This window comes from Aphelocoma coerulescens, chromosome 6 (assembly GCF_041296385.1).
Source record: "Aphelocoma coerulescens isolate FSJ_1873_10779 chromosome 6, UR_Acoe_1.0, whole genome shotgun sequence".
Taxonomy (NCBI): Eukaryota; Metazoa; Chordata; class Aves; order Passeriformes; family Corvidae; genus Aphelocoma; species Aphelocoma coerulescens.
The window spans coordinates 32,995,001-33,013,311 of record NC_091020.1 but is presented as its reverse complement, the minus strand read 5'-3'; the positions used below and the strand labels follow the sequence as shown (position 1 = coordinate 33,013,311).

The 18,311-nt window shown below is 46.4% G+C and overlaps 2 protein-coding genes across 5 annotated transcripts in view; both read right to left on the bottom strand.

Moving 5' to 3' along the window:
• Positions 1-210: 210 nt before the first annotated feature.
• Positions 211-12,557, bottom strand: BUB3 (BUB3 mitotic checkpoint protein). Of its 3 annotated transcripts, XM_069020216.1 has the most exons (9): positions 12,512-12,557; positions 12,178-12,318; positions 9,829-10,023; positions 9,242-9,311; positions 8,080-8,231; positions 5,230-5,388; positions 3,754-3,931; positions 2,995-3,211; positions 211-499 (listed from the first exon to the last, which is right to left on the bottom strand). In XM_069020216.1, the coding sequence occupies exons 2-9, from the start codon at positions 12,184-12,186 to the stop codon at positions 490-492; spliced, it is 990 nt and encodes a 329-aa protein (XP_068876317.1). In that variant the 5' UTR covers positions 12,187-12,318; positions 12,512-12,557; the 3' UTR covers positions 211-489. The 3 variants fall into 3 exon arrangements, with proteins under 3 accessions (XP_068876317.1, XP_068876318.1, XP_068876319.1); XM_069020217.1 differs by lacking the exon at positions 12,512-12,557 and having other exon boundaries at positions 12,178-12,466; XM_069020218.1 differs by lacking the exon at positions 211-499 and having other exon boundaries at positions 2,991-3,211.
• A 1,026-nt stretch (positions 12,558-13,583) lies between these two features.
• The window catches only part of HMX2 (H6 family homeobox 2), a 6,837-nt gene continuing 2,109 nt past the window's right edge, over positions 13,584-18,311 (bottom strand). The window contains exons 2-3 of one of the 2 annotated variants that reach the window (XM_069020215.1): positions 15,157-15,434; positions 13,584-14,433 (exon numbers count right to left, since the gene is read on the bottom strand). In XM_069020215.1, coding sequence (XP_068876316.1) covers positions 13,886-14,433; positions 15,157-15,433 — 825 coding nt within the window. In that variant the 5' untranslated portion in view covers position 15,434 and the 3' untranslated portion in view covers positions 13,584-13,885. Of the gene's footprint in view, positions 14,434-15,156; positions 16,602-18,311 lie in introns of those variants that run through there. The other variant, XM_069020214.1, reaches the window with a different exon arrangement.

The following is an 18,311-nucleotide window of genomic DNA, read 5'->3' as shown; positions in this document are numbered from 1 at the left end:
AAGCACTTCTTTTTATTTCCCAGTTCATCTCATTGGAAAAAGATAAAAGGTTCAGAAATTTTTTCATCAGGAAGATCTAGAACTCAAGAACTTCTGTAATTTAAGGGTTTGGTCTCAACATTTGTTTCACAATCAGCAAAGGCTGCTACACAAAGTATTTGTTTTCAAAAACCTATAGATATTTATTGAACAAATAAGAAAGCAGTAAAGTTTTCATAATCAGATACTACAAAATGTTTAAGTTTTTTAAAAGGTTATCTACAGGACTGAACTAATTCAGCTACAGACAGCAGATAAAGAAAACAGTTTCAGTAACATTATAAGCAGGCAAGGAATGACAGATTTAGACAAACTACAATAAAGACACAAACATTTCTTAATTAAAAAAAACATGAGTACAAAGATTGTTCTTCTCACTTCAGCTGCTTTAGTGGAGCCTTCTTAGGAGCAGGTGAGCATCTCTTGTAGAGAAGGAGTATCACCAGTAGTCTAAGTAGACCTGCAAAAAATAAACTCTATTTTAGGAAGAATATTTACAGGAATCATAAGCAGGTAGAACATTCAACATCCCAGGAAAGCAGAAACTTGCAGAAAGCCAGCTTTCACTTGTACCAAGATACAGGATATAATGGTTTAATGATGAAAAAAGTGATCTTAATATAATATGGCACCACCTTGATGCACTAAGAATGCATTGTGCAGAAACACTGTGACTCAAATTAATATGCAAAAAAATCTCTATGAAACTACCATCAGTCCTCTGTCCTAAGTAACTTATTTTTAGAATAAACCAGAGATGACTCACACTACTGAACCACTAAAATATACCCATCATTCTTAGTGCCCTAAGGTTGGCACAAGCAACTTGTAAATGTCAGAAAAGCATATAAACCTTGTTAATGTTTTCAGAAATTCATTTAAAGATAGAAACAGGTCCAAAAAGATGCCTGTCTAAATGCATTGCAATTACGTTACAATTATTTTCCAAATACACAGATATGCTCTGTCTTTTCTCAGCTCATTACTGACTCAAACAATTTGCCCTTCTGGGATCAATTGTTTGCTAATAAATAATTGTTTACAGTCACAAAATGATATTAAGGAGTATTCTTATTAGTTTTCCTTCTACAGCCTAATAAGATTCAAAACTAGCTGATTCCCAAGAGTCTAACCTTAACCTTGCTGTGTTTAACAGCCCAGGAAATGATGAACCATCTGTTTCAGAAAATAATGGAGGGCCAAGAGGAAATATTGTTTAATTGTAGATTAACCTCCTTGTACAGCAGAATGAAGCATCTACAGAATTAGCAACTCTAACTAGCAATGAACAGGAAAAAACCCTGGAAGCAACTCTCACTATTAGAAAACCAACAGCAGCCAAGTATTCTCTTATCAACTTTGAAAAATACAACACAAAACAACTCAAATGTAAGTACAGCCTGATTTTTAAAAAATTTTGAGTTATTGTATTTGGATTTTTTTCCACTTGAGGAAATCAAGGAAAAAAAATTAAAATAGTTCTGGCTTTATTTTTCTAGGAGTATCAAAATTATTTTAAAACAAGTATCTCCAAGTGAGAGATGTGAAAGTTATACAATAATAAATATCTCATCTTCATAGGTATAAAACAGCTGCTTCAAAGCAACAGACAAGTCACTTAATGGGGAGTGGAGGGAAAGGTCTTGAGATTTTAAACTCAAGAAATTTGATCATTTATGAATGTGTTTTCACAGCCAATTTAAATAATGGAAACAACCTGATAAGGTGTAAGACAGATTGAGTAGTAGAAGAGAAAAAACCTAGCAGTGATAAAGCACTGGAATTTGAAAATAAAGCCAACTGCTCCTGTGCTAGCATCATTAAGAGCAGCACAAATCTGCACTGGGATGGCAATTTTTCTGTGTAACATTCATGCCAAAGCGAGTTGAAACAGGAATTTTTACCTCCATCAATCAGTTTGCCTCGTTTTGACAGCAACAATGACAGGAAAGTGTGTTATCAAAGGGCTGCAGCAAACTCCAACATCCAGGAACTGAGAGAGCTTTTCCTTGATTTTATACAACCTTCCTAGAACAGCATCTAAATTCACTGCTCACTCTGACAGCTGGGTGCATACTCAGTGTGACAGATTGCATTCATTCCAAGTTTTAAATATCCAAACACGGTAACATTTACTCCAATAAATTATTCTTGAATTCTTCACTCAATTCCTGAAGCAATGAGCTCGTAATAACTCTACAGCTTCATATAATAGCACCTATTGAAAGAGGATAAGAGTTTGACATTCTTCTCCCACTGAACAACCAGGCACAATTTTATCCATCAGCCGTCTATCAACCTACGGATATTGAAAGCTTGGGCGAAGGAGATAACATCAAACCCAGCCCTACTGTCAAGCTGCACTATCTCCTGCCATCAATAATGCTATTCATGAATTTAGGAAAATTAATAAATCTTGGGGTGGATGCTCAGATGATGCCATGAAGATTTTTGCCTTTTCTTTTATACCCCTGTTATACCTTTTTACAACTTCTGTATTCCTAGTGCTCTTTGCCTACATTCTTGGACTTGTTTGTCAAGCTAAGAGACTGAACATTTTAGAAGCTTCGTAGCCAGGGATCAGTGTGCCCCAGACCCCAGGGTCCTTTCCAGAACACATTCTGTAAACCAAGATAGAACCATCCAGGGGAAGGTTCCTTGGGGAGGGGGGCTCACTTGAGCCTCTTATTGGGGAATCTTTGATAGATATGCTAATTAGTAAAACCTATAATGTTATACCCAATGTTGGGGAGGGGGAACAGAGAGAGAAGGACAGAGATAGACTCGGCGGGGTGCATCTCGATGCACATGACCTGGACGTGTACACCTAAGGATCCTTAAAATAAACACCAAGGTAAAATCCCTTTTCCCCTTCTAACCATGTGTGACTCTTGATTTTAAGACCAGGATAAGGCATCACAGAGAGCCACAACTGCAGGTGAAGCAGACACTCACTTGGGCTTTGTTTCTGCATCTGTCACTTGGCGGATGTAGATGCCATCCTCGGGGTGCTCGATGTCATCCATTTCGTACATGTAGGAGGAAGCTATGGCCAGGGTGGTTCCATCATTGCTGAAGGCCAGGGAGGCAATGCTGGTGGGATACCGATGGAACTGGCACAGCCGCTTCTTGTTAAACGGATCCCAGATATTCACAAAGCCATCGGAGCCGCCTGGAAATCAGCGTTTCAAAAAAAAAAAAACAAAACGTTTGTAAGTTGTAATTGAGGGGAAAAAAATAAAACTGAGGAGATGCAGCACAGGAAAAAAAAGAAAACTACTCGTAATTACTTTGTCAGGAAAAACACAGGGTTGATTCATTCAGTAAAGAGCACAATGAGCATTTCCCAAAATCCCTGTTAAAGCAGTTAACTGGAGAAAAGACTGCAGTACAATTTTATCTCATAGCCCTCTACATTCTAAGAAAGGAGTAAGGCAGAAAAAAACTTTCTAAGAAAGATTCTCATTGCACCATCATTTTAAGATGACAGTGAGATTGTGATTACATCTGCAGGTCCAAACACAAGCTTGTCTTTGGGGCAAAAAATATTAAGAGTTAAGAACTCTCACTACATCAAATAATTTTAAAACCCTGTTCATGGCATGAAATATGATTTAAATGCTTAAGAAGTCAGGACATATGAAGTAAAGGCTGATCTGTTTACATCAAAACTAAAGGAATTGATGTAAGTGTTACAAAGAATTGAGTATTTACCTGTAGCAAATGTGTTGTGGACATTATGGAAAGAAATGGCATTAACTGGATAAATCTGCTCAATATTATTCTCCTTCAAACGGTGACATTTGAATGCATATTTCTTCTTCTGGATTTCTGGGCTTGGATCCAAATATTCCACAGCTACACGACCTTCAATAGAACTTAAAACATAACCCTAACAAGAGAGAAAAAAAAAAATTGGAGCTACATGTTTTAGAAGTTTACAACTGGAGAAAAGACTGCAATACAATTTTATTTCATTGCCTTCTAAATTCTGAGAAAGTGATAAGGAATAAAAAAGCTTTCTAAGAGAGATTCCCATTGCGTCGTGTTTTAAGCTGACAATGAGACTTGTAATTGCCTCTGCAGGTCCAAACACAAGCTTGTGCTTAGGGGAAAAAAGGTTAAGAGATAAGACCTCCTTGTATTCACTCACCTACCCCCCCAGGGCCTAAATATCTGAAATATGAGAGATACTCACAGGACTATTTAGTTTCAGAATTACATTACATTAAAATTAGTTCAGAGCTTTAAAGTAACAACTAAACACTCAAGCTGAAATAGTATTTTCAGTGAAACTTGATTACAAGTTGTGTTATCCAGTTAATTACAGTCCTGACTTGGAGCAACCTGAAATGCTTTTATTATCACTTCTGAGTTAAGTCCATAATAGATCTTTTCAGAAATAGGACTGCAATGATATCTAGCTATAACAAGGCTCTTTAAAATCCATCATACAATACAATCTGGAAGATCAGCTTGTTTTACTATAACTAGAACTGAAAATGGACAAAGCATTCATGCCAGTTCAAGAACAAGTAACTAGGTCTTGCAATTCCTGTACTATCACTCTGTATACGGGAAAATTCCCTTACAAATTAGTTTGGCAGAGAAAACCAATCTTGTTGCTATCCTTGAAAAAGAAATACCACAGACACACCACATTAACTTGCACAGAACAGCTGCAGGAGCACCTGAATTGTACAATTCTCCCTGCATAATGGATCAGGGGTTCTGCAGTGCACACCACAGACTCAGAGAGAAAAAAAGAAAAATATATAAATGACATTCACATAGTTTTAAACCTGCCCCTGTTCATAGACTGTTCAAGAACCAGGGCTACAATGCATAAAAGCTGCTGAGAAACCACCAATTCTGGCTTTCTCTCTTCTATTGTGACTGGGGAGAGGAAGGATGCTTTTTAATTACATGTCATCATTGTGATTCATTAAACAGGTTATTTCTAAAAAGGAGACAAATCTGGAGGAACAAAATGATAACGTAATATGCTGGTAAGTCACTGGCAAACATTGCTAAGCTGAACTAAAAAGAATTAACGTGCCACAGGAAGCCTCCCCCCTTCCAAAGTTTGATTACAAAACAAACCCCCACTGAAAAATAAAGTTGAAAATAAACCACCATTTTCCTGAAGAATATTTAGCAGAAATGTGATTGCTGCCATGGCTCCCATACCTGTTTGTTGGGGAATGCTCTGATGCAGCGGGTCTGGTATTTCAGGCTCGATTCTCTTCGTTGCTGAACATATCCCATGTTCCTCAAATCCCACACCAGCACTCTCCGACCTGCTGTCCCCACAATCAGTCTGTCCCCAGACACAGAGAGGGTGTAGACCTTCCAAAAAAGTTATTTACAGTATTTAAGACTGATTAGCCTGAAAACCCCCTGCTCTTTGTACAGAATAAGCTGTCAGCAATGAGCACTAACACAACTGGTGACACCCCGCCATGGAATCCACAGCAACAGAATTCCCTTCAGCTTTAATTTAGAACCCAAATTTAGGATGAGCAGCAGGAGTGTGCAGCTGGTTAGTGAGAACACCCTGATGTAGCATTCAAAAGCTCAAAAATTATTCCAAGCATTAAATTTACCAAATTTAATGGCAAAAGAAAAACCTACACAAAGGAACAGGAGGGGAAGTGATGGATATTGGAATTAATCTTTGCTTGGTATGCACAGTTTGCATTCCCACTGCTAGTTCATGATCCTGCAGTTTAGTCCTACAAAACCACATCACACATATTCTTCTGTTTTTCTTCACCTGGTAACCAAGTATTTTTCTTCATAAACTGAATACTTTGAGTTGAGCTTCATGTTAATAAAACAAAATAAATTGCCAAGAAATCATTAAAAAAACCCCACATTACTTTGTATACTTTAATAAAACTAAGTGAAATTGAAGAAAGCAATATGCTTGACATATTATAAAAAAGATAATGGCTTGGAACTTCAACTCTACTCCAAAACTTGGCTCAGAGGTTCTAATTTTGACTTATCAAATTTCGCAGGAAAATATTTAGTGCATGACTTGTTGCTTCCAACCATTGCTTGGGATGCAGTTCATATGGTAATATGTTAATAAGAAAAAAAAAAGGAAAAAAAGCTTAGTCATAAAAAACTGTGCTATGGAATGAATCCCAAGTTGTTGCTACATAAGCAGATGGAATCCAGCTACCTACAGCTGTCACTGAGCTGCTAACAAGAGCAAACTATGAGAACGAGCTTTTTCCAAGTGATCTAATGCAGCCAAATACACAGGAAACAGATCTTGGGTATTCCTCAGATCAGGAATTTAAAGTGTAAGAGATCTGGTATCCTGCCAGAAGGAATCAATTTAATTTTGGCAAGTGCTTGTACGATTTCACTCATTTGGTTTCACTTTCTGCCTCTCTGACGAAGCCCAACAAAGCTGCCTGGTTCTGGTAAGACTGCACTGAAATATCACACACAACTTTTCATTTGCTACAAATACATTTCCAAAAAGTTAACTTCTTATAGAAAAACTAAGCAGACAGGTGTGTATGCATACATAGGGGTTAAAAAACTCCTTTAACCAGTCCTCATCCATGGAGCATGCATTCTTCTCTAAAACGTGATTATTGAACTTTCCTCTAAAGACTGAGATCTTAAGATGGGGAAAGTCTTAAATGTTCACACAAGAGTTGCCCAAAAGTTCTGATAATCCCAATTATGCCTAAAAAGGGTAAGAAAACTTTGAGTCAATATAGTAGTTACACATTTTAACTACAGTTTTTCATTATTGATGTAAATTTCGTTATTGATGTAAAAATTGGCCCAGAAATATTAATAATCACTATATAAAATGTGTTTGTATACATACAGGGAAACAAAGGCATAACGAGCATTAAATATCTTAAATCTTCTTCACAAACTGATGTCACACCTGTACAGTGAGTGTTCTTTCTCCACCACACAGCCATAAATCAAATGAAACCGTTGTCATGCAGTGGAGTAGGTGTACACATTCATCAAAGGCAGCATTAAAAAAATGACATAATGAACCTTGCTGAACCAATAAGCAGCTTGATTCACTGTGGCTGTCCATTATATGATATTCTGTCAGCAATTTATCACAGTTCTTTACATGCTACATACATCTATAAATCAAAACTAGAAATAATGCAATTACTTTATTCTGCACAAAGGTCTCGCCAGAAGTAGATCCAGCTCTGCTGGAATAAAAGTAAGAGCTATTTAGGGCCAAAGGGAAGGTAATGATGGCTCATAATTAGGACTTGACAATACGATGTCACAGTGCTAAATGAAATTTTAAAAAGGTACAGGCAGAAAAATATTCATATGTAAAATTATCCAGCAAGCCAGCCTGTGTTTAGGAGTCTCTGAAAAAAAAAATGGAATTCCTGTTAATTTTTTCAATGACACCACTGTAAGCAGCACGAGAAGTTAACACAGCCACTAGCAAAAGCTGAAGACATCCCATTTTATCTTACTTCTCTGAGTCTCCCATTAGCACAGATTTCAGTATTAGTAAAATATCCAAATTTACTAGACATTAATAAAAGACAGGTAAATCACAATACAAGCAATTCTGTTCAATTTTTTGAACACAAGTAAAAAAACAACTTATTATTTCAGGCAACATAAATGGCCTCCTATAGAGATACATCTCTGTGCACATCCCAAAACAATCAGATCTTAGGACTGCCAAGGTCTGATGCATCTAAAACCTTAACATTTATGGATATTTAACTGTGCATATTACAATTAAGCCAAGATGTTTGGTTTTCCTACAAATTTATTTTCAATTCTAAGAATTTGGTCCAGCACAAGCACCAAGAATTAAGGTACGTTGAGAAAAGCTCTAAGCCTTCACCTAGAAATGGCAATATATTCTCCATACCAATCTTTTAAAATGCTACACTTTCACCCAGTTTAAAAACCATTAAACATAACTTCACAAATTCACTCAAGACAATGTCCTATGTGATTTTTCAGTCCCAGGATGCATTATTTACCACCTGGAATGCAGCATGCAGCACATACCTTTTCAGGCTGGGAGAAGGTTCCTGCATTACAGGGAGTTCTGGGATCCCAGAGTTTCACTGTCTGATCCCAGCTGCCAGTCACCATGACATTCACTTCTGGGCAATACTCCACACACCTGATAGGAGCATCATGGGCACCAACAAGGTTTTCTGTAAAAAAACACAATATACTGCAACTTTACTGACCCTACAAACAGTCAGAATGCAGGAAATAAAGAATAAAAAAGAACACTACTGCAGTACAGGCATTTTCTGACATCCTAAAGGTGCATTTCTATGCCAGAAGTCCCTGCCATTGACAGTTCAGCATTCAGAAGCATAAATTTTGCAAAGATCAGGATTGTTAAATTTAAACTTATGTCCCTTGAGCTTAGCATTTAAGAATTTTAGGCAATCACTGAGAGATCTTTACAGGTATAAAGTATGTTCAGCATCAACTGGTATCACACTGACAAACACACTTAAGACAGAAAACAACTTAAGCTTGTGTATATTAATAAGCAATTAGTATTACCTCTTAATAAAAATATTAAACACTTGTAGAAAGTCAGCTATGGCAGAATTATTTGAGGTTTTTGGTCCCATTACTGCACATACCCATTTGCCAAGCCCTGGCTATTGGCTGGTGCTGGTGACTGGCTGAAATTTGCTTTTCTCTTTAGCACTCTAGAAACAAACAAAAAAGTGAACCAAACCAGTTCCATATTTTGCACCAAAGAGGCACTGGAACTGTTACTTTCAAGCAATGTTTTCTTAGAAAAAAACTGTAGTACAAGGCCATGCTTGACAAAAGCAAAAGCTCTCTGTATCGTCTGCCATGAAAGATCATTCTAAATACATCCAAAACACTCTGAAAAACAACATGCTCAGTTTTAGTACAGCTTGGCTAATTCCCCCTAACTGAGCCACTGCAGCCTATGGCAGAGCAGGATTATCATCAGAAAATCAATTCAAGGCATCCTACAAGCAGCTACCAAACTGTCTGGCAAGCTGCCAAAGTCTTCCAGGTTTTTTTTAGGCGGTCCTTATTAAGGCCACTGGTTATTTTGCCAGATACTTAAATATCCTCCATCTAAAGAACCTGAAGCATATTCTGCTCAAGTACATAAATCTGAAGCTTAGGCCAGTTGCTGACAGCATTTAGAATTCAATCTGCTCACCTTGGTCCGTGTTTAAGTCGTGCATTTTCAGCTGCTGATCCAGCCCTCCACTCCAGGCATGCGTAGGATCCTATAAAGCATAAAATTTACCTTATTATGTTTCCATGGCTGCTTTGCATTCGATATCCTAAAGTCATAACAAAGGACTTACTTCCAAGAGTTTTGGGAAGATGGGAATTAAGACACAAATGGTAAGGTCTGACCCAGATTTAAACAGATGGAAGCTTTGCAAAATGTTTAAGTGCTTTGAGCGATATGAATTTCTTTTGTTTAAAAGTAAAACTAAAGTAAATTTTAAAAAGGCAATTAGAGGCTATACCAAATCATTTCCTTTTCTTCATATTTTAAATGACTGACAACCTAAGTTCCATCTAAGTGCAGTGTAATCCTAAAACTCATTTAGAAGGGAGACATCATTTGAGAGCCTGAGTGTTGGTCCACAGCACAGCATCAGTCACGTGACAAAATATTCAGTGAAAAAAAGCATAGGTAGGCCCCCCTCTTTAATTTCAGGGACTGACAATTTCTCATACCTTGGGCACTCTACACTTGTAAAATAATAATTAAAAAACCCCCCACACACTTACATAAAAAGCACAGTCCAGGACAGCTCCTGAATGCTGATATTTGAGTCTCATGGTGTTGGCAGGAACATCATAGAGCCGAACAGTCGTGTCCCAGGATGAAACAAGCAGAAACTGAGATGTGTTTGGACTAAACTTTACTGATGAAATCCCATCATCTGGAGTTTGGTTGAGTTTGAACTCGTTTGATCCTGTCATCTGCAGACAGTAAGGCACAGATGCAATTTTAGTGACTACAAGAACACAGGCCTAGAAGGGGAACAAGACTGAGCCCTCTGAAAGGCAGCCCAAAGCAGACCTGAAAACTTTACTGACTTTTACACAGAACAGGTTCAGAACACCCAAATTTCTCACAAACTCTAAAATTCAAGATGCCAATCACTGTCCAAAACCTCAACAAATGCCATTCTCTACAGAGAGCTTTTAAGTATCAAATGCAACATGAATAAACAGCACAAAATATTATGATCATTATTATAATCTCTAAGCTTAGATATTGTTACTTACAAATGTATTTCCCTCACTCTGCTGAGTGTGTGACTGTGTTTTTTGAACTAAATATTTATAAGTTGTGTGAACATCAAGAACTTGCTCTAAGAAATACAAAGCAGAACAGAATTGGATTTGAAAACTCAAAGAAGTGCTGATTTGCTCCTGGACTGGTATGACCCTCATATACTTCCAAGAATTGCAACAGGATCATCTTTTATGTAGTTCTGGGCACTGTGCAACTTTCAGACCTTGAGACTTTCACAAGTGCTATGAAATATTTGCTACAAAAAGCTTTAAGAATTCCACCCCCCCCTCTCCTAGAATCCAAAGGGCAGGTAAAGAAAGGAAAGTTATGTTTTGTGGGGTGCTGAAATGTGGAGTGACCATGGAACTGGGATGTGACCAGGAAAAAATATCAACAATTCAATGAAAGATCAATGACTCCAAAGGCAAATACAGCTCTCCCATTCCAGGACTAGTTTGTTGAAAAATTCCAAGGACAGCAGAAGCTATGAACTGCAAATTTCAGCTGGAAAACAGTTTAGACCATACAAACACTAAAAGAAGAAGCTGTTGGTTACACAACAAAACAACACAAGAAACAAAACAACCACAGCTTCTTTTCAAGGCTTCTCAAGGCCTCAACAGCACATTTGCCTTCTGCTAAAGGGGCAGAGCAGTGAATCAGCTCAGATTTTTTGTACTTTTCACCCCTGAATTTGTATGTATAACTGCAGAGATTGCACCTCTGAGAATAAATCAGGAGACAAGGAGCAGATGAACCAATGACAAGGTGCAAATTTAGGCACAGTGATTCCAGTTCAGTGCTTGTCAGTAACTAAACAATCATCAAGGTGTGTAATAAAGTGAGGAACACACATTCCTACACTGGAGAGATTTCCTGAGTGGGAGCTTTGCTCTGTAAGACATCCTTCGAGTAACACAAAAAAACACTCACTGTGTCAACATAAAGTGCTATTTCTGCTAATTAAACATGAAGTGAGGGAGGGGAAAACACTTTTAATAATAGAAGAGTTTCTTTTTAGCTCTGCTTTGGGAATACTTGGAAAAAGAGAGGCTTGAGGTTTTGCCACACATCTTTCCATGGGAACACTACTTGGAATTCAGCCAGCACCTGCTGAGGACATCTCAGGTGGAGGTCCACAGACCAAGTCTATAGGAATTCTATAGACCAAGTCTATAGGAATTCAGAGCAACTGGGAAAATTAGACTGGAGAAGCTTATTGCCTTGTCTCCCTAGGCCAGAAAACTCAAACAACAAAACACAAGGATGTGAGGTACAAGTTATTGTATTAATTGAGGCCTGGTACAAATTATTAACCAGCCAAAGAGCAACTCCAGGCAGCAAAGCTACTTACATCAGAAACCTGGAAGGATGTCCCAAAGGTATTTTTAATCCAGGACAAAGTGCACAGCATTAGAATTTAAGTATATCCTGCCTCTTACACATGGTAAAAAAAATAAAGCAGACCAAGAGCTCCACAATGTCACAAAAACAGCTGCTCCACAACCAGGATTGCCAAACCAAAGTGTCGTGCCCACCTCAAACAAGAAAGTTCTGGTAAAATGCTGAGGCATCACAAGAAAAAACTTTTAAACATTACAGAGAAAGCACACACTGCTGAAATAGCGATTCTGACTTAACTACGAGGTTCAGTTTTGAAAAAAAGAAAAAAAAAATCATTTTTAGTGAACAAGCAAGAAATCTGTGCTTTTATAGCTCCTCTTGGCAGAGGTGTCACTCAGCTGGACGGAGTTGCTGGAACAAAGAACGCTCCGGTGAAAGCCTCGGGACTCCCAGCCCGCGCTTTTACACAGAAAACACGAAACTCAAAGTACCGTTTTCATGCTGAACGAGCTCCTCCCGCTGCTCCACGGACCGCCAAGGAAAAGCTTTCGGAATTACGGCAGCCCCGAGGCTTCGGTCGCTCCCCGAGCCGGGTCCCGGTGAAGAGCGGCGTGAGAGGGATGCGTGAGACGCTGCGGGAGGGAAGAGAGTGAAGGAAGGGCCTGCGAACCGGAGGGGACGGGACCGCACCGGGCAACGAACGCGCGGCCAGGACGGACAAGTTAGGATGCCCCCAGGGTCCCAATCCCGATCCCCAAATCCCCAGTCCTGGACCCTCAACCCTGGATCCCCAGTCCTGGATCCTGGTCCCGGTGCCGGCCTCACCTCAGCCTCAGCCTCCGCCACCGCCCGCGCGCGCGCACTGCCGCCCCCACCCGCGATTGGCCGGTTCGAACGCGCGTGGCGCTGCGTCCCCGGCGTGCGCCGCGCGCCCGCCGCCGCGGGGCGTGCCGGGAGTTGTAGTTCGCCTCTCCCGGGGCAGTGGCGGCTTGTGGGGTCGGAGCTTTCTCCCCGTCCTGTCCTGGCTGGTAACGAAGGGTCCCGGCAGATGCCCCCGAGGGAACCGCGCGGGTTGGTGCCGCAGGGGAAGAGAGGCTGCTGCTGTGTTTTGGCAGTGTTAACGGGATAACCCGAAATACGAGTTATTTCCCCTAAAAAACGGAGTCCGAAAGGCGGAGCGACGGAGCGGGGCTGAGTCCCCCCACCCCGGCTGCCGATACCCCGGGACAAGGGGTCTGTGGCTCAAACACCGGCTGTGGAGCGCAGGGAGAGCGTTCTCCTTCCCCCCACTGAAAAACGCCTTATTTATCCCTTCGGATATTTAATTTCTCTGTTTTTCGGGGATTTATTTTTCTCCGTCCTCGTTGCTGTTGCACCCCCCGCGCTCGGTACGGGCTGTACCTCGGAGCCGGTGGCCGCAGTTTAATTGCCACTTGCCGCGGGATTTACTTGTTTTGAGTGACCGATCGAGGCCGTGTCCCGTGGGGAGCCGTCGAGGATGCCCAGTGCGAACGCGGGGCGCAGAGAGCCGGGACCAGTCCCCGGTAGCACCGAGCCCATCACCGCGGCTTCTACCAAAACACTCCGAAAACCAGGAAAAAGGTCCCCGTTTACGAAACTTTTCGGGAAATACCCCTCATCTCCCAGCCGAGAGCAGGGCAGCGAGCCCCCGCACAGGCACAGGCAGACGGTCAGGCCCGGCTGGGATTCCCTGCAGGAAACGAGATAAGGAGCAAAAATGCCAGAAAATAAACTCTCGGCGTTACAAGTCGTTTCGCTCTCCCGTGCATCGATCCCGGGGCCCGCGGGCCCATCCCGGCCCGGCTGCGGGGCACCCCCGGTGCCGGGGTCCCCCTCGGGGACACGCGACCGAGGTGGCAAATTCACAAAAGAGGCTTAAAACGGTTTAATTTTTTTTTTCTTTCTTACTTTCTTTAAAAATATTTACAGATCTGAAATAACGCTTTTTTTAATTAATTTTTTTTTCTTTTCTTTTCAAGTGGCAGGATAGCAGGAGGGGAGAGCGGGGGTGCCCCGGGCGCCCCGGGCTCTCCGTTTGCCCGTCCCTCCCATCAGTTTCGGTGCTGTGTCCCCGCCGCGGGGGCGGCCCGAGACCCCGCACGGAGCCCCCGCGGCAGCCCCGGCCCCGCTCCCGGTGCGGGTCCCGACGGAGCGGGCGCGGAGCGGGAGGCGCGGGGCTCAGTAGTCGATCTTGTTGTAGAGGTTGTAGAGCGGTAAGGCCGAGAGATTGCTGCCGGGGTAGTAGAGAGGGGCGGGGAAGGCGATGGACCGGGGCACCGGCACTCGGAGGAGGGAATTGTCTCTGAACACCAGCGGCATCCCCACCAGAGTCTGCGCCGAGGCGTGGGCCATGTTGGCTGCCTCCAGCTCGGCCGAGAGCTGCCGTTTCCACTTGTTCCTGCGGTTCTGGAACCAGGTCTTCACCTGGGTCTCGGTGAGCTGCAGGCTGGAGGCCAGGCAGGCCCGCTCCGAGCTGCTCAGGTAGCGCTTCATGTCGAAGGTGGACTCCAGCTGATAGACCTGCGAGCGGCTGAACACCGTGCGCGTCTTCTTCTTGGCGGCGCCGGCCTGCCGGTCCCCGCCGTCGCGCTGCCTGTCCCCGCAGGAAGGCGAGGAGGGTCCCAGCGGCTTCTCCTTCTCGTCCTTACAGTCCTGCTGGGGGGGCGAGAGGAAGGGTCCCCGCTCCCCGCTGCCCGCCGCCGCCGCTCCGCTCCCCTTGGCGCTGCCTGCAACAGAGCGACAGCGCGGGGGTCGCACGGTGGCCGGCACCGGGACCCCCGACGGCCGAGCCCCCCGCCCCAGAGGGAAAAAGCACCGAGGCGAGACCCCCGGGCAGGAACCCGCAGCCTCTGCTCTCGGCGGAACACACAACCGACGCCGGGGGAAGGCATCCCCTCCTGGTTATCCATGTCCCTCCATCACATGGATGGATGGATGGATGGATGGATGGATGGATGGATGGATGGATGGATGGATGGATGGATGGATGGATGGAAGGGCAGGTAGGTGTGCGTGCCACAGTGAAAGCAGCTGAGTACCAGGCTTCCTATCCGACACGAGCCGGCAAATTTTACTTTACAGCATCGCATTTCACAGACCGTTTATTCAGAAATAATGCTAAAAAAATAAACATCGTTCTTCCCTCTGCCCGAGCGCTGTAAATAATCAGAATCTAAGAAAACGAGCGTTATCCATCGCACTGCATCCCTCGGGGAAATCAACGCCGAGTGGGGTGGAAAAGAAAAAAAATAAAGCCACCCCATTTTTCCTGGAGTTCCTTCCTCCCCGCTTCACCCACGGACGGCGCAAATACTCTGTGCCCCGAAAGCAGAGAAGGTGCGACGTGCCCCCGCCTCCCTCTTCCCGGCAGGGGCCGGACCGGGGCCGAGCCCTCCGGGGCCCTTCCCGGCGGGGCCCGTCCGCCCCGTCCCATCCCTCCGGGTACTCACCGAGACAGGTGAAGCTGAGGGGCTGGTGCTTGTGGCACGCCTCGGCGGGGCCCTGAGCGTCGGGGCAGAAGCAGCCGCGGTGCTTCCAGCTCTCCTCCGGCTCCTCGTCCTCCGAGGACAGGGAGAGGGTCCGGGCGCGGGCGGGCCAGGCGGGTGCCCTGTCGCCGGCCTCCCGGGGGGGATCGGCGCTGCCGCTGCCCAGGATGGACTGGATGGTGAAACTGGAGATGGGAGCAGCCGCCGGACAGCACTTACTCGGGTCTTCTTTGCTGCTCATCCTGGGTTCATAAGAAAGCAGAGGAGGGAAGCTCTCGCTTTAGAGGGGCTCGGAGTGCGCGGGAGGGGGGTGCCCCGGCAGCCTGCGGGGAGCCGTCGGGGGGGGTGTTTCGGGGGGCGCTTGGGGCGTGCGGCGGCCGGCTCTCCCCGCGCCGGCCCAGGCGGAATGCATGCTCCTTCCCCCGCGTCCCTATTGATCTGCGGGCGGCGGGCGGCGGGGCTTCATTTGCATGGAGGTGGCCTCCGCCGCGCCAATCACGGCGGCGGCGGACACGGAAAGTTTGGAAACCCGCGGGGTCCGGGAATGGGGAGGCGCGGGAGGGGGTGCACCGGAGCTGGAGGGGGGAACCCCCGCCGGGTCCTCGCCGCCGTCCCCGGAGGCTAGGCTGACCCCGCGGCCCCGGGGGAGGGCTGCTGGCCGCCCGCCATCCCTCCTGCCCTCCACCTCGAGTGGGCAACAGCGACGTGGGCTGAATGGCATATGCCGGCCGGGGGCGGGGGTGTCGGGATAAACACCTCGTGCATATCCGGGGATCTTTACCCTTCTCTTCATTAGAGGAGGGAAAAAACTTGTCACGGTGTGTTGCCTGCTCGGCGGCACTGGGAAACCTTCCAGAATCCGGGATTTGAGCTGCGCGCTGCGGTAACGAATGTCCCACGAAATGCCTCCTGCTTTTTCATCCCAGGCTCTGGAAGCCGTGGGGAGCAGTGAGGGAGGGGAAGTGCCGCTGCATTTCCAAATAAACTTTGTCAGGAGTCAGGGGCTCTTCCCCACGGGGGTGGGTACAAATCACAGCCATCGCAGCTCTTCCCCTGCCGCTCCTGCCCTCGGAAGGGGAAACCTGCAGGTGGCAGCTGTTGTGTCGCACCTGTCCCAAAGGGAACGTGGGGCCGAGGGCAGGGGCTTCACCGGGATTCCTCACCTTCCCTGGAGAGGACGGAGCCGCGTTTGGGAGCCCGAGAGACTCCCCAGGCCCGCAGTTTTGGGGCCTGGAGCCCCCTTTCCCCGGAGGTGCCAGGCAGAGACCGAGCCCCGATGGCTGCCTGGAGCCGGGAGCTGGGGCCTCCCGCCGGCGTGGGATCGGTGCCTGCTTCCCTCCCCGGAAAGCCGCAGAAAGGAGCCCCGGTAACGGGGCCCGTGTGGAAGGCACCAGCCCGATCCCCGAGCTCTGCCCCACGACCCCAGTCCCACGCTTTCCTTGCCCCCGGGCAGACCCTGCCACCCTCCCCGCCTCCATTTCCCCTGTGCCGCCACTCCAAAGGGACAAACCCCTCCCTGGGCGGCCCTCCTTCCCCTGCGGACACTCGTGTCTGTGGGTGGGGGCTGTCCCCGAGCCCGCAGCCGTCCCCGTCCGGGCTGCTGCAGCCCCCGGTACGGCCGGGGAGGCTTCCGCGGAGGGGAGCGCGTGGGAAGCGCTGTTGCAGCTCGGAAATCCTGGTGGGTTTGGTCGCATCCGTGTCCAGGTGCAATATCCTTGGCCTTGGCAGGGGCCGTGGCATCGGGCTTTTAACCCCGGCTTGCCCGAGCGGGGTGGGGAGGGGGTCTCTGCAGGCTCCAGCTGTTGATTCCTCCCCCCACAGTGCGGTCATGCCCTCTCTCCAGAAATATAACCCCCCTCCAAAAAAAAAAAAAAAAAAAAAAATCAGATCGGGGAAAGCAAAGAATGAGATGGAAATATACAAATCAATAGAGACAAATGTCAAGACGTTTTAAAATGACATTTTCATTAACTCCGAGTCACCATATTATGTCTGGTATATTGAATAAAGTACTTATAATATAATTAGGTATAGCGAGATGACGACTGTTACCCAGACCAGCGGCATAATCTTTAACTACTTAACTACTTGATAGACTCATTAATGGACTAATTGATTAGGAAAAGTGTTCCAGCTCCTCCTCTCCCTCTGAGGGGCAGGTGCTGTCCTGTTTTACCACATTAACCTTTTCAGTGCTTTTCAACAGGGTCGCGACACATTACAAATGGTCAGCTTTAATCATGATGTCAGCTCATTAACCCGGAAAGACCCCGCACTGAAATACAATTTAAGAAATCGTCCTTCATCCCGCTCTGCCGCCCCGGCTGGCCCCGCACCCAGACCCCACAGCCCTCGCGGGGAGGGGAGCGGGGCAAGGGGGCTCCGAGCAAAAGCCGTCCAGGGGACCTGCCCGACCTGGGAGAACCCCTGGGGGCTGCTAGCCCTCGGCTTCTTCGCAGGGACGGGCCCGGAGCAGGGAGGGAAGGCGACAGAAGGGCCACCCGCTCCTCCGGCAGCCCCCGACGTGACACCGCAGCAGCACCGCTGGCCTCCAGCTGCCGCCCACGGCAGCTCCGTTCCTTCGAAGGCCACCAGCACAAGGTGCCCCTGACACTGCCCTCCCTTCCCCACGGAGGGGGTCCTGCCCTTGGGAGCTTCCCGGGTGGCTGCGGCCGGGCCAAGGGGATACTCCAGAGTTTGGCCGGGGAGGTGGATGCTGGGCGGGACGGGAAGATCAGGCACTGCGGGCAGGCGTGAGCTCTGCTCGGCCACAGCCAGAAAAGGGCCAGATTTCCCTGGAACGAGTATTTAGGCGAAATTTGGGAAACGGCCGCTCTGCTCGGGAAGGAGAGAAGCCAAACAGATTCTGCGGGATGCCGCTGTCGGGAAGGGCGGAACGGCGGGTCGGAGCGGCCCAGCCACGCTCTCATTACCATCTGATCAAATATTCATCAGGGCAGGGGCTGCAGGCCACGGGAAGGGTTTTGCGTGGGGGTAACCCGCAGCTGGCCGCTCCCCCCACCCCCTCCCCGCGGCCCATCCCGTCGGGGCACCGATGATCAAACGCCGCGGCAAAGATAAACTTTGAAAGACAGAGCGAACGCTTAAAGTTTAGATCT

Excerpts from the sequence above, each read along its gene's own strand:
- BUB3 (XM_069020216.1), bottom strand. Across the intron at positions 8,232-9,241 it reads CGACTTAAACACGGACCAAG|AAAACCTTGTTGGTGCCCAT; the intron begins GTGAGCAGATTG and ends GTTTTTTTACAG. Across the intron at positions 3,932-5,229 it reads GAGCATTCCCCAACAAACAG|GGTTATGTTTTAAGTTCTAT; the intron begins GTATGGGAGCCA and ends CTCTCTTGTTAG.